This window comes from Mustela nivalis, assembly GCF_964662115.1.
Source record: "Mustela nivalis genome assembly, chromosome: 17".
In the NCBI taxonomy this organism is placed as follows: domain Eukaryota; kingdom Metazoa; phylum Chordata; class Mammalia; order Carnivora; family Mustelidae; genus Mustela; species Mustela nivalis.
Window position 1 is genome coordinate 61,518,688 of NC_139036.1, and position 12,070 is coordinate 61,530,757.

At 59.8% G+C, this 12,070-nt stretch overlaps 1 protein-coding gene across 26 annotated transcripts in view; it reads right to left on the reverse strand.

The window, feature by feature from the left end:
• Positions 1 to 12,070, reverse strand: part of CCDC57 (coiled-coil domain containing 57) — a 92,803-nt gene that overhangs the window by 66,671 nt on the left and 14,062 nt on the right. For 19 of the 26 annotated variants that reach the window (XR_014304543.1, XM_082705568.1, XM_082705569.1 and 16 more), the window contains 5 exons: positions 11,825 to 11,926; positions 10,121 to 10,229; positions 4,747 to 4,848; positions 3,418 to 3,575; positions 3,232 to 3,306 (listed from right to left, as the gene is read on the reverse strand). Coding sequence is in view for 25 of the 26 variants with exons in the window: in XM_082705568.1 (XP_082561694.1) it covers positions 3,232 to 3,306; positions 3,418 to 3,575; positions 4,747 to 4,848; positions 10,121 to 10,229; positions 11,825 to 11,926 (546 nt within the window). In the remaining variant the exon portion in view is untranslated. The remainder of the gene's footprint in view (positions 1 to 3,231; positions 3,307 to 3,417; positions 3,576 to 4,746; positions 4,849 to 10,120; positions 10,230 to 11,824; positions 11,927 to 12,070) is intronic. The other 7 variants (XM_082705554.1, XM_082705562.1, XM_082705553.1 and 4 more) reach the window with 1 other exon arrangement.

Consider the following 12,070-nt stretch of genomic DNA (forward strand, 5'->3'; position numbering starts at 1 on the left):
CACGCGCAGACCCGCTGGGCCCGAGACGGAGTGAGAGGCTCTCACAGAGCGCCCTGAGTGGCTAACAGTCTCCCAGCGAGGCAGGGGGGCAACACTGTCCCTAAACGGAAACTGAAGCCGCGAGCCCGAGGTTTTAGGGAGAAATGGTTAAGCTTGCGACAAAATTAAAAGCATCTTACTGTATACACATCACGCTGGCGAATGTGTTCTCTGAGTCACAACCTTCCAGTTTCCCAGCTTCTCAGGACGAGGGGTTCCCACACTGTCGCTAAGTAGAAGGGCACCAGGTGTACGTAGTTACAGAGTAAGCCTCAGAAAAGCCAAACTTCGGGGAACAGCGAACATGAGTGATCTGCCCACGGAGCTGGGCACCACCGGCTCTCTGCTCCCAGGGCGGCTGGCAGACACGTGACCTAGTCACGCTGGGGAGCAAGGCCAGCAGGCGGCTCCTGGCACAGAACTGGAAGGTGTTCAAAGCCCAGGGAATGCTGCCAGAGAGTCCCCCAGCTGTCCTCTGGCCGTGCGTGGGACGAGGTGAGCAGCCCCACTCGGGGGCTTGCAAACTGATGTGGGGACCCTCTCCTCTCCATCAGGGAAGCATTCCTAAGGAGACTTACACTTAATCACTGAATGTTATAGTGTGGTAGACTGTTTTGTAAAGTATGTGCAAATAATCGTCAGAATACCTTCACTTAGAAACCTTTTAGAAGGGGTGCCTGGGTGGCTCAGTGGGTTAAAGCCTCTGCCTTCGGCTTGGGTTATGATCCCAGGGTCCTGGGATCGAGCCCCGCTTTGGGCTCTCTGCTCAGCGGGGAGCCTGCCTTCCCCCTTTCTCTCTGCCTCTCTGCCTGCTTGTCATCTCTGTCTGTTACATGAATGAATAAAATCTTTGAAAAAAAAAAGAAACCTTTTAGAACACTTATAGCCTTGTCACCCTAGCGAGTTTGTTTTTAGTTTATGTAAACATAGGTATTGTGATGTATACATACACACACGTATAGAGAAGACTGATTTCAAATTTTTTTTTTTTTTCAAGATTTTTTATTTATTTGACAGAGACATAGCGAGAGAAGGAACACAAACAGGGGGAGTGGGAGAGGGAGACGCAGGCTTCTAGTGGAGCAGGGAGCCCAATGTGGGCCTCGACCCCAGGACTCTGGGATCGTGACCTGAGCCGAAGGCAGACACCCCACCACTGAGACACCCAGGCGCCCTGATTTCATATTTCCTAAGCATAAAACATACATTTTGGGGCGCCTGGGTGGCTCAGTCAGTTGAACGCCTGCCTTCAGCTCCGGTCGTGGTCCTGGGGATCGTGTACCAGGATCGAGCCCCACATCAGCCTCCCTCCCTGCTCGGTGGGGAGCCTGCGTCCGCCTTGGCTGCTCCCCTGTTTGTGCTCTTCCTTGGCTCTCTCAAATGAATGTGTAAAATCTTTAAAAAGAAAAATACCTACTCATTTCACTACGCCGTGACAATCAGATTCCTGATTTCGGCTCAGTTCACAACCCCAGGGTCCTGGGGAGGAGCTGCGTCAGGAGCTGCTGGGCATTCTCTCCCTCCGCCCCGCCCTCACGGTGCACGCTCACTCGCTCGCTAAGATAAATCAATCTTTTAAAAAAGAGTGACCAGTTTTACTTCTTTTTTGTTTGCGCACCGAATGTGGGGCTTAAACTCACAACCCCGAGAACCAGAGTCATGTGCTCCAACGGAGCCAGCCAGACACCCCTGAACAGTTTTGCTTCTAAATGTCAATATTTACAATATGCGAAAACTGTACTCTGCAACTATTTCAGTTCATGGCTCTGTCGGCGGTGTGTGGCTCTTGATCTTGGGGTGAATTCAAGCCTCATGTGGGATGCAAACATGACTTAAATCAATGAACTTAAAAGGAAAAAGGCTCCAGCTGTGAGCATGAAGAGGAACGCTCTGTTGCCACCGGCCCGCGTGGGTCTGAGCCGGACCACATCGTGCTGGGTCCGTGGCGCCCACGTGTCCCTGGCAGAGGCACGAACACCACGTCCGCCCCCGCTCCCGCAAGCCGGCCTGGCCGAGGCGAGCACGGGCCGATGGCGTCTGCATAGTGGCCCAGAAGGCAGCTCCCAGCTCTGGCCTGACTACGGGTGAAAAGGCCGTAGACAGTCTGTAAAGCTCTTCTCCTCAGGGTGCGCACACCACACAAACATCGCAGCCAGAAAGCCCAGAAGTGCCCCAGACGGCCCACGCTCCACCACCCTGCACCGTTCCCGGTACCATGTAGCCTCGCAGCCACACCTGGTGCTTCCCAGAGAAGGAAGGGGGCAGCTCCCGTGGCAGGTGGAATGGTGCACCCCGCCCCCCCCAACCCCGGGGCTCTCAGGGGCCCACCTAACCCCGGGCCAGGGCTTCTCCCGAGGCCACACGCTCCCACATGCCCGCCCTCCCCCAGGAGTGTGCCTTGTGCCCTCACTCAGCCCCTCCATCCTGCGGGCCTCGCACGCCTCAGCCCAGACAGGCTACCACGGGCTCGCTCAGGGTCCCCGCCTGGGGGGTGCTGTGCCAGCTACAGGCTGGGCATCCCGACACCCCAGTGCAGGGCGTGCGGCCGGTCCTGAGGGACGAGAGAGCATCTCTGCAGGAAGGGGGTTTTTGGGGAAGGTACAGCCTGGAGAGTGGGAGCGCTTTGCCAGGGTAACGTAGAAATGAAAGGCGACTATCACCACAGTAACCTTTGTTGCTGCGGCCTGAAACTAATGAACTGATTCATAAAACTGTTTTGTTTTTTTTTCCCGAGACAGCTCGTGCCTGCACTGGGACTGGGGGAGGGGCAGAGGGAGTCCCAGGCAGGCTCCACGCCCAGAGCCAGCCTGATGCGGGGCTCAACCTCGCGACCCCACGATCATGACCTTGGACGAAATCAAGAGGTACATGCTTAACCGACGGGGCCAGCTAGGCGCCCCCCTGGTTAATAAAGCGTTTATGTTTCAAAGTCTCAAAACACCAGGGCGCCCGCTGGCTCAGTCGGTGGAGGGTGCACCTCTGGGTCTTGGGGTCCTGACTTGAAGTCCCACATTGGGTGTAGAGATCACTTAAAAATAAAACTTTGGGAAAACCTTTAAATAAAAAGTTTTTTAAAGACTAAAAAGCCTAAGTACCCGCAGAAAATCCTGGACAGAGCACGGAAGCAGACCCAAAGCAGGGACGGCCTGGCCCTGACCCCTCGAGGCCAGGCTGGGGGCCAGGAGCACTTACATCCTCCTGGCCACCTCCTCTTCCTTCTTCCTGGAGAGCTGCACACAGTTCAGTCTGTCCTCTAAGTCCTTTATCCTAAAAAGGAGGAAATGTCACTGGGAAAAGCAGACGAGGGCCCCCCAAGCCGGCCGACCGGCGGAAGCCCCTGGCCCGAGGAGGCAGGGGCAGGCAGGCGCGGCTGCGCACCGGGCATCCTTGGCAGCAGCCACATCCCTGAGCTCCCGGTCCCTGCGCCGCAGCTCGTCCTCCAGCCCCGCGCCGGCAGCCTCCGCGCTCCGCAGCGACTCCGCGGCCTGGGCGGCTGCCTCCTTCACAGCCGCCAGCTCCTCGTTCAACACTTTCACCTTCAAGAGATGAGGAATTCAGGAAGAGGCTGGGCCTGGAACCGAGCCGTGAGGAGGAAACGACACGGAGCCGCGTACCGCAGGCGTGGCGCGAGGGCGGCTCGGTTCTCAAACGCGCTTTCTGGGCTCAGGCTCCGCGGCCGTGAACTGCGGCCCCCGTAAGGGCTGCAGCGCCCTCATCGCTGGTGCGTGGAAGCTACCCTGCCCTCCAGGGCAGGTGTGCAGGGGTCTGGCCCGGTGGGCAGAGGGAGGTGGGGCAGGGCCCATCCCACTGTGGAGCTCGGGACGCAGCCCCGCTGCGGTCCCGCTGGCCCTCTCCCCACCAGCTCTCACGGGTCCCCGAGGCCTCCTGAGGGTCACTGCAGGGCTCCTCCAGGAGTGCGGTCAGGTGCACTGATGCACGGGGCCAGACGGGGCCCGAGACGATGTGGAGCACTGGTGTCCCTGCCAGGTCGTGAGGGAGGGCTGGGGGCTGCCCGGTCCGCGCCAGTCACGGGAACCAGCCAGGGTTCCTGGGCCCTCTGGCTGGCCCAGCACTGCCCTGGGACTGTAGCATTGTGGGGAGGCCGGAGGCCTGTGGGAGGGGCCCTTCCTGACTGCGGGGGTGGGGTTGCTCCTAAGGACACCTGCTGGGCAAGAAGCAGATGCAACCCTGGGGGTGGGGAGGTGGGGACAGTGCCAGGCCAGGAGTCCTCCCCTGCTTCCTCGGTCTCCCACTTCCTCCCACTTCCTCAGAGCTGGCCCTGTGTCCGCACTAAAGTTCAGACGTGCTGCTTGGTGACGGGCGCTCACTGTGGCCAGGTGCACAGGCTGCACGCAGGCCCTGACCGCCTGCCTGGCCTCCTCCGCTGCCAGTGGGGGACAAGCAGCACCTCCCCAGAGGCACGTTCCCGGTGCTCACAGAGGACACACCAGTGATAGGCTATCTGCATGGGGTTGGGAGGCACTTTATCCTGGGAGGGGCCCCTTCCCCAAGGCCGGGGATACCAGAGCCTGGCAGCAGCCCTCCTCTCTCTCAGGAGAAGGGCCATGTAGCAGGCACCACGGTGGGCGTAACCCCTGACCCCAGCACAGCAAGGGAGGCCTCTGTGTGAAGCCCACCTTCCTGCGCCCAGCAGCGGCACCGGGTGTCTGGGGAGGGAGCGGTCATCGGCCAAAGGCTGTCCCCCACCTTGAGCTCATGAGTCGAGACCACAGTGCTCAAGCTGTCTGCCTGCTGGCGGAACCCGTGCTCCCGCTTCTGCATTTCCGACTTGAATTCCAGCAGCAGCTCCTGAAACAGAAGGGGCTGGCGTTGAGGGGAGGCCATCAGCCCCAGCAGAGAAGCTCCCACAACGAGGACCCAGTGAGCGGGCCCGAAGCCGGCAGGACATCGAAGTCCCTGGAGGCAGAGGCACCCAGGAGTCACGTCCGCGTAAACCTCCAGGGGCTCCCGCAGCGTCCGAGCACTGCGAGGGATGGCCCCAGGGCTGCCGGCAGTCTCTGCCGGGTGTTCACGGAGCCGCCGGGCCTGTCCGCTGGGCACACATAGATGAGGACCTGCTGGGCGACAGAGGCCCCTGGGCCTGCTTACCCCGCCTGTGCGTGGGAGCTTTCCGGCGGATTCCGGCCGGTTCGAGCTGGGTGTCCAGGCCACGCCATGGCTCCCTGCCCGTCTCCCCGCCAGGAGCCCCATCCCACTCCTGCCGGGGGGCTGACCACGGCTTGGCAAGCAGGCAGTCTCCAGAGTCTCGCCCCCCACTGAATCTACACACCCAGTACGTCATCGTGAGCATGAGAGCACTCCGCGTGCACCCACCAGGAGCGGGGACCACAGCCCACACCTGCCGCCCCCGGTTTCTCCTGGACTTTGGGTTGCCCGGCGGCCTCCCCCCACCTCTCTCTTCTCGGCCATCCTGTGCCCTCACATCCCTTCGCGCCATCCACCTGGGCAGCGTGACCCTCTCTCCAGGGGCGTCGGCCTCCGCACTGTGGCCTGGCTTCTCCCCGGACCACCGCCCAGCCGACCCTCTGGCCCTGCTTCACGCCCCTAGCCCCCCACCCCATGCGCTCCCTGCACTGCCTGCTCTCTGTGGCTTCTTCCGGGTGGGAGGAGCCTCTGCCACCCCCCACACCCCACGTGGCCTCACGGGGGTCTGGAAGCTCAGCTCTGGCCTGGCCCAGGCCCACTGGGACTCTGAGGCTGGGGCTCCTCCACCCTGGGTACGCCAAGGAGTCTGCTCGGCTCAGGCCGCCCTCTCCACTCCCATCACCTGGTTCCCACTGTTCTCAGCTCCTAAGGGAACGGAGGCAGCTGAGGGCTGAGCCCTTGGCCACGGGCCAGGCTGCAGAGCACGTTCCAGTAGCTTCCGGGAGAGGCCCGCTGAGCCTGGTCTCTGCAGGGCTCCCCCTCCACCCGTGTGTACGGACCCGAGGGCCCCGCGCCCACGCCTCACGGCCGTCTGCTGCTCTCCCCTCCGTGAGTTCCCAGGAGGTCTCGGCAACATCTCCCACTATTGCTCCAGCCTCTGCTGGCCTTTTGCTCTGAAGTCGCCGCCCTGAGAAGCCACCAGGCCTTTTCCTCCAGAGCCGGCCCCCTCCTGGTTTCCACTGCGGGTTTCTGGAACGTGATTGCCGAACCGAACGCCCCGATTTATCCTCTACGTCTCTTAAATTTCTCCTAGATGTTCTTTCTTATCTACATTCTGAATGTGTTTCTTTAAATATACATTTAATTGTCCAATTCGTCCTTGTTTTGTGACCTAGCACCCCGTTCTTGGGTTATGGAGGCAGCACACATCTCTGGAGGCACTCGCCACAGGAAGACCCCGCGATGGCCCTAAAGCCTGCAAACCACGGCAGCATGAGGCGAGGCTGGCCCTGTTCCCACCCCAGTGCAGACAGGCTCGAGTTCCCACCCGTGGCGAGAGCAGGGGGTCACGGGATGGCCAGCTCGCCTGCGACGGCTAGACCGGCGTGGACACCGGAGGCCAGCGTGGGCACACCTGCCACCTCGCCCCAGAAATGGACATACAGTCGGGGGGGCTTCAGGGTCACTGACCCAGGAATCATCACTCTTCCAGAGCCATTTTCCCTTTAACTCGGCTTCTTTCCCACGCAGCCGGCGATTCTCAAATGTCTCTCTTGCCTCAGCTGCATGCTGCTATCCGAGAACCCGGCAAGAAAACGCTCAGTGGAACGTCAGCACATTAAATCACCTGCTGTTCATACGATCCCGCTGAGGAAAGGAAAGGCCGGGCCCAGGACGGAAGAGCGCCTAACGCACGTGCGCAAGGACTTGCTTCCGGAGTCCACCGGCGCTCCTACACATCAGTGCCGTGAAGACAGATCATCCACCTTGCGAGAAGGGCGGAGAAAGTGAACGGACACTTCCCTCCTAAAAAATATCTTAATGGCCAATGAGCACATGAAAACATGCATACGGGGGGCGCCTGGGTGGCTCAGTGGGTTAAGCCTCTGCCTTCGGCGCAGGTCATGACTCAGGGTCCTGGGATCGAGTCCCGCATCGGGCTCTCTGCTCAGCGGGGAGCCTGCTTCCCCCCCCCTCTCTCTCTCTGCCTACTTGTGATCTCTCTCTGTCCAATAAATAAATAAAATCTTTAAAAAAATTTTTAAAAAGGGGCGCCAGGGTGGCTCAGTGGGTTAAAGCCTCTGCCTTCGGCTCGGGTCATGGTCCCAGGGTTCTGGGATCGAGCCCCGCATTGGGCTGTCCTTTCCGCGGGGAGTCTGCTTCCCCCTCTCTCTCTGCCTGCCTCTCTGCCTACTTGTGATCTCTGTCTGTCAAATAAATAAATTTTAAAAAATCTTAAAAAAAAAATTTAAAAAAATATTTGTTAAATGAATGAAGAAATCAATCGCCCCATTTCTCTCAGTGGCTTCTAATCCTGCGTTGCTAACCGATACAGAAGAAAGCTTCCCTTAACCCCACAGCCTACTCACAGGTACGCTAAGAGCTAAACAGACGACTCTGTTCTCATCACCTTAAATTTCATTTTTCAAGAGAAAAGTCACTATCACCATTGAATCAAGTCTCCTGACAAGTCAATCATGGACACCAGAGCTTCCGAACCGAGAGAGGAAACCAGCCCAAGGAGAGCAGGAAGTTGGGGAGCACGCGGGAGCCTTGTTCCATCTCTGAAAGAGCAAGACACGGCAGCGGAGCAGGCTCAAGCCAAGGGCAGGCCGCGCCCCGAGAACCGGCGCGGCAGAGCTGTGCCGCACAAGTGCCACCCACGTTTCTAGCAGCCACTTCGGGTAGACCAGCAAAGCCGCAGAGTTTCTGTCCTTCCAGACACGGGGCTGCCGCGAAAAGCAACGCTCCCCATGGCTGTGAGGGGGTCCTTGACAGGTACAGGGGCTCCAAACTGGAACCGGCCCGAGTCACAGCAGAGACCGAGTCTGGACAGCCTGGGAAGCCCCGCAGAGGCCTGGCCCAGCCACCCCAATTCCCCAGAGGTCACTGCTGCCTCTGAGGGTCACTGAGACCCTGGCTGCCCTTCTGACCCCTGGGGCCCTTCTGACCCTTCTGATGTTCCTGCAGGAGTGACCTGGGGGCTGCCTGAGGAAACCTCAGCACTACCCAGCAAGCCATAAGGGTCCGGTGGTCACCCTGCTGCTCAGACCCCACTTAGTGCCCTGCCAACTGGGGCTGTTCCCAAAAGGCCAAGCTGCCCATAACGGACGAGACTCATTAGTTCTGGAAAACTCTAGAAGTCCTCTGCAGATTTCAAGAGCTGTCAGGGTGCTCTGAGTAGCCGCAGTAGCCCGAGGATGAATGTGGGGCTCCCGAGAGGAAGGAAAGGCTCTCCACGGGGCCTCGGCCTCCTCGCCTGTGGTCAGAACACTGTCCCTGGGCCTTTCCACCCCGCCTGCACAAGGTCTCTCGGGAGACACAGTTCTGGCTCAGGGGCTGACACGGCACCACGCCGCAGTAGGCCAGGCGGCCGGGCCCCAGGTCACCGGCAGGACAGGTCTGTCCCTAACTGCTGCCCCAGCACCTAGAGCAAAGCCAGCACGGCCAGGCACACCCTCCGATCTGCCCCACGGCACAGTTACCAAGGTCAGGGAACAAGCCCGGGGTTCAGTGTTGCGAGAACAGGCAGAAACAGGACACGGCGCAGGCTGACTTCGGATGAGTCCTTTCTCCGATACCGTGAACACGAGTCTAACACTATGCGGGAGGAGCCGGGAAGGGGTTCAGGAGGCCCCCAGAAGGTGCCACTCCAGCACACGGGTTGTTCTGAGCTGAAGGCGCTTGAGATCCTGCAGGCTCCGGAGAAACTTCTGTCCCGTTCTTAACCACAGAATGATCTAAACTGGGCGTGTTTCCCAGAATAAGGGTCGTTAGCAGAGACAAACGTTCTCTGTGCGATGTGGCAAACACCTTTTTCTCTTCTACACACACGCACGCACGCACACCGTCTATATACGTGTATGCTTCTTAAATACCGTCTATGTCCGGCATGGGGCTCGAACTCATGACCCTAAGACCAGGAGTTCCACGCTCTACTGACAGAGCCAGCAGAGCACTCCGGGCAGAACAAACATCCTCCTGCCCCACGCCGGCTCTCCTCACTGCCCCGAGGGGCCTGCCTTCCCTCTCCAGTGCCAGCCCCCGCCCCTTCCCCGCGGTTCCGACTGACACACAGACCTCACTCTGCCCGACTCTGAGGTTTCCACGGTGGACTCCCCAAACACGCACCTAGTACATCTGACGTTCTCCCGCTCGCCTGCCTCACAGCGACCCGACTCTCAGCCCAGCCAGAAGGACCTCGAGGGGATAGCGCTCTTGCTCCCCGACAACGGCGACGCGGGGCCGGGGTAACAGTGGCTCAGAGCCTACACACTGGACTCCCGAGTCCGCCTCTGCCGTTCACTGAGGGCACCTCGGGCGGGTCGCTTCATGCCTCTGGGCTCGGCCCACATCTGGGAAATCCGGATCGACACTGTCTCTGCTGTGAGCGGCATGGGGAGCTCCCCAGAGGCAGTCTCCACAAACACTGCGGCTGCTACGGAGGACGCAAGCTCGGCTCGCACTCGAAGGAGCCAGGGGGGCCCTGTCGCCCCGCCCCCGCACTCACACGGCTCCCCCACACGTGGACTCGGCCACAATGTGGTACCCTTCGACCACACCCCGCACGCCCACATCCGTCACAAGTGTGGGCCGAGTCTCCGGGTCTGGGGGGCCTCTGGCGACAGGTTAGGCACTGCCTACAGGCCGACGCGTCTACACAGACTCCCAGAACAGCTCTTTTCTACAGTAAGTAACTCAAATTTTGATTTTCAAAACTTTCTCCTGAAATAAATACGGGAGAAAACACGGACCCCTTGTGAGGAGAGAGAACACTGAGGGAGTTTCTAGAGACAGAGGTTTAGACGCCCACTGTCTCCCACCCGGCCGCCCCAGAATGGACACCTGCTCCAGTAGCTCAACTATGATCCCAGGGACACCGCACAGTTAACAAGAAGGCCGTCTTCTCCTCAACAACTTGGATTCCAAGTGGTGGGCAGGGCGGGCACCGGAGGGGCGACGCAGAGCGCCCTACCTGCCTCTGCTGAGCTAGCTCGCCACGGAGCTCCGCGAGCTTTCTCTCCAGCTGCCGGTTCAGGCTTTCGTACTGTTCCCGCTGCTGGTCCATCTCGCTGTTCTTGTCGCTGTGCAAGCAGGGGTATGAAGACGAGTCAGATGCGTCTGCAGGCTGGGCCCTTGGGAGGCTTCGGTGGGACCCGCATGCTACGCCACACAGGCGACTGCCTGCAGAGGAGCCTAAAATGGGGTCCAGAGTCTCCCAAGGTAATTCCCAAAGTGCCCAGGACACAAGCCCAAGTCACGGGTCACACTGAGAACAGGAAGGTCCCAACCCAAACGGGAAAAGGCAGTCAGCACATGCTAACAGCAAGACGACACAGACACAGCTTTTCCAACAAGGGTTTTAAAGCAGCCATTATGTAAGACTTTGGTGCACTCTTAAATAAAAAAAATTAGAAACTCTCAGCAAAGGAAAACTTACAAAGAATCAAACAGAAATTGAGAACTAGGACGTACGACAACCAGACATGAGACTCACCAGGGTGAGCCCAACAGCAGGACAAGCATGTCAACCGGACAGACCCAAGAGTCCATGAACTGGAAGCCAGAACAACAGAAACGACCCCAGCAAATGACAGAAACAGAGTGAAAACCAGGAGCAGGGCCTCAGGGAGCCGTGGGACAGTCACAGACGCGGAACACTCATGCGGCCGAGCCCCAGCACGGGAGGAAAAGAGCAGCGCTGATGCGCACTTGGTCTCAGATGAGGGAAAAGGAGGAAGGGGAGGCAAACGACGTGAGAAGACACTTCCTAAGAACGACATAGAGCCTTTGAGGCCTCTCCAACGCAGCCGTGAGGAAGAAAACCAGTATCCCCCCGAGGGCAAGCTGGCCCACATGCCCCAGCACTGCAAGCCCCTGCTTCGGACCTGCCACGGGCATCTCAGCGGGGGCGGGGGGTGAGCTGCGGAGCTGGGGAACGGCTAGGACGCCCACAGCCCTCCTGTGGGGGTCATGGAGCCCCGGCCCTGCTCCCGGCGACGCTGACCTCTCTTCCCTGCGGCACGGGGGTGAAGGCCGCCAGCCACACTGCTCCCAGGAGCGACAGGTTGCCCGGCATCGGACCCGCCGCACCTGCACCGGCTCCTCGAACAGCTCGGGCTTCCAGGCTTCCTGAGGACGGCGGCACCTGGGACCCAGGAGCTGGGCCCGTGCTCTTACAGGCCACGCCGGTGGGGCAGAGGCTCAGAGCCGGCCTGGTCCCACGCCCACCAGGCCACCCCAGCGCACCCAGTCCGCCACAGGAAGGCTCTGGCCACAGAGCGGCGCCAGTAGGCCCCGCGAACCCAGAACGGGCCGGGTAGCCACTTAGAAGGACGTGGCAGGGGCGCCTAGAGGGCTCAGTGGGTTGAAGCCTCTGCTTTCGGCTTAGGTCATGGTCCCCGGGGCCCTGCGATCGAGCCCCACATCGGGCTCTCTGATCAGCGGGGAGCCTGCTTCCCTCCCATGCCTCTCTGCCTGCTTGTGATCTCTGACTGTCAAATAAATAAATAAAATCTTAAAAAAAGAAGAAGAAGAAGAAGGAAGTGGCAGAACAGTGCAGGACGCAAAGAAAAGCCGCCCCCGTGGCTGGCAACTGCCCCAAGCCGATGTAGGCCGCATGCACAGGCCGCGTCTACGTGGGCAAAAAAGTGAGCCCTCCAGGGAGAACATGACACACCCCTCAGCAGCTTCTCCCTGCACCGGGCCGTCCTCAGGAAACAACGTCGTCCACAGGACCACCATCGCCAGCGACACCTCCCACAGGTGCTTCGAAGTGCACCTTGACAACATAAAATCTCAGGACCCCACTCTAAGTGGGATGCCGCCCGCGGCTCCGACGTCTGCATGTTCACACGCACAGACACGCTCACGCACGTGCACACGCACACCAGAGAGACACACACCGACAGTTAACATGACATCA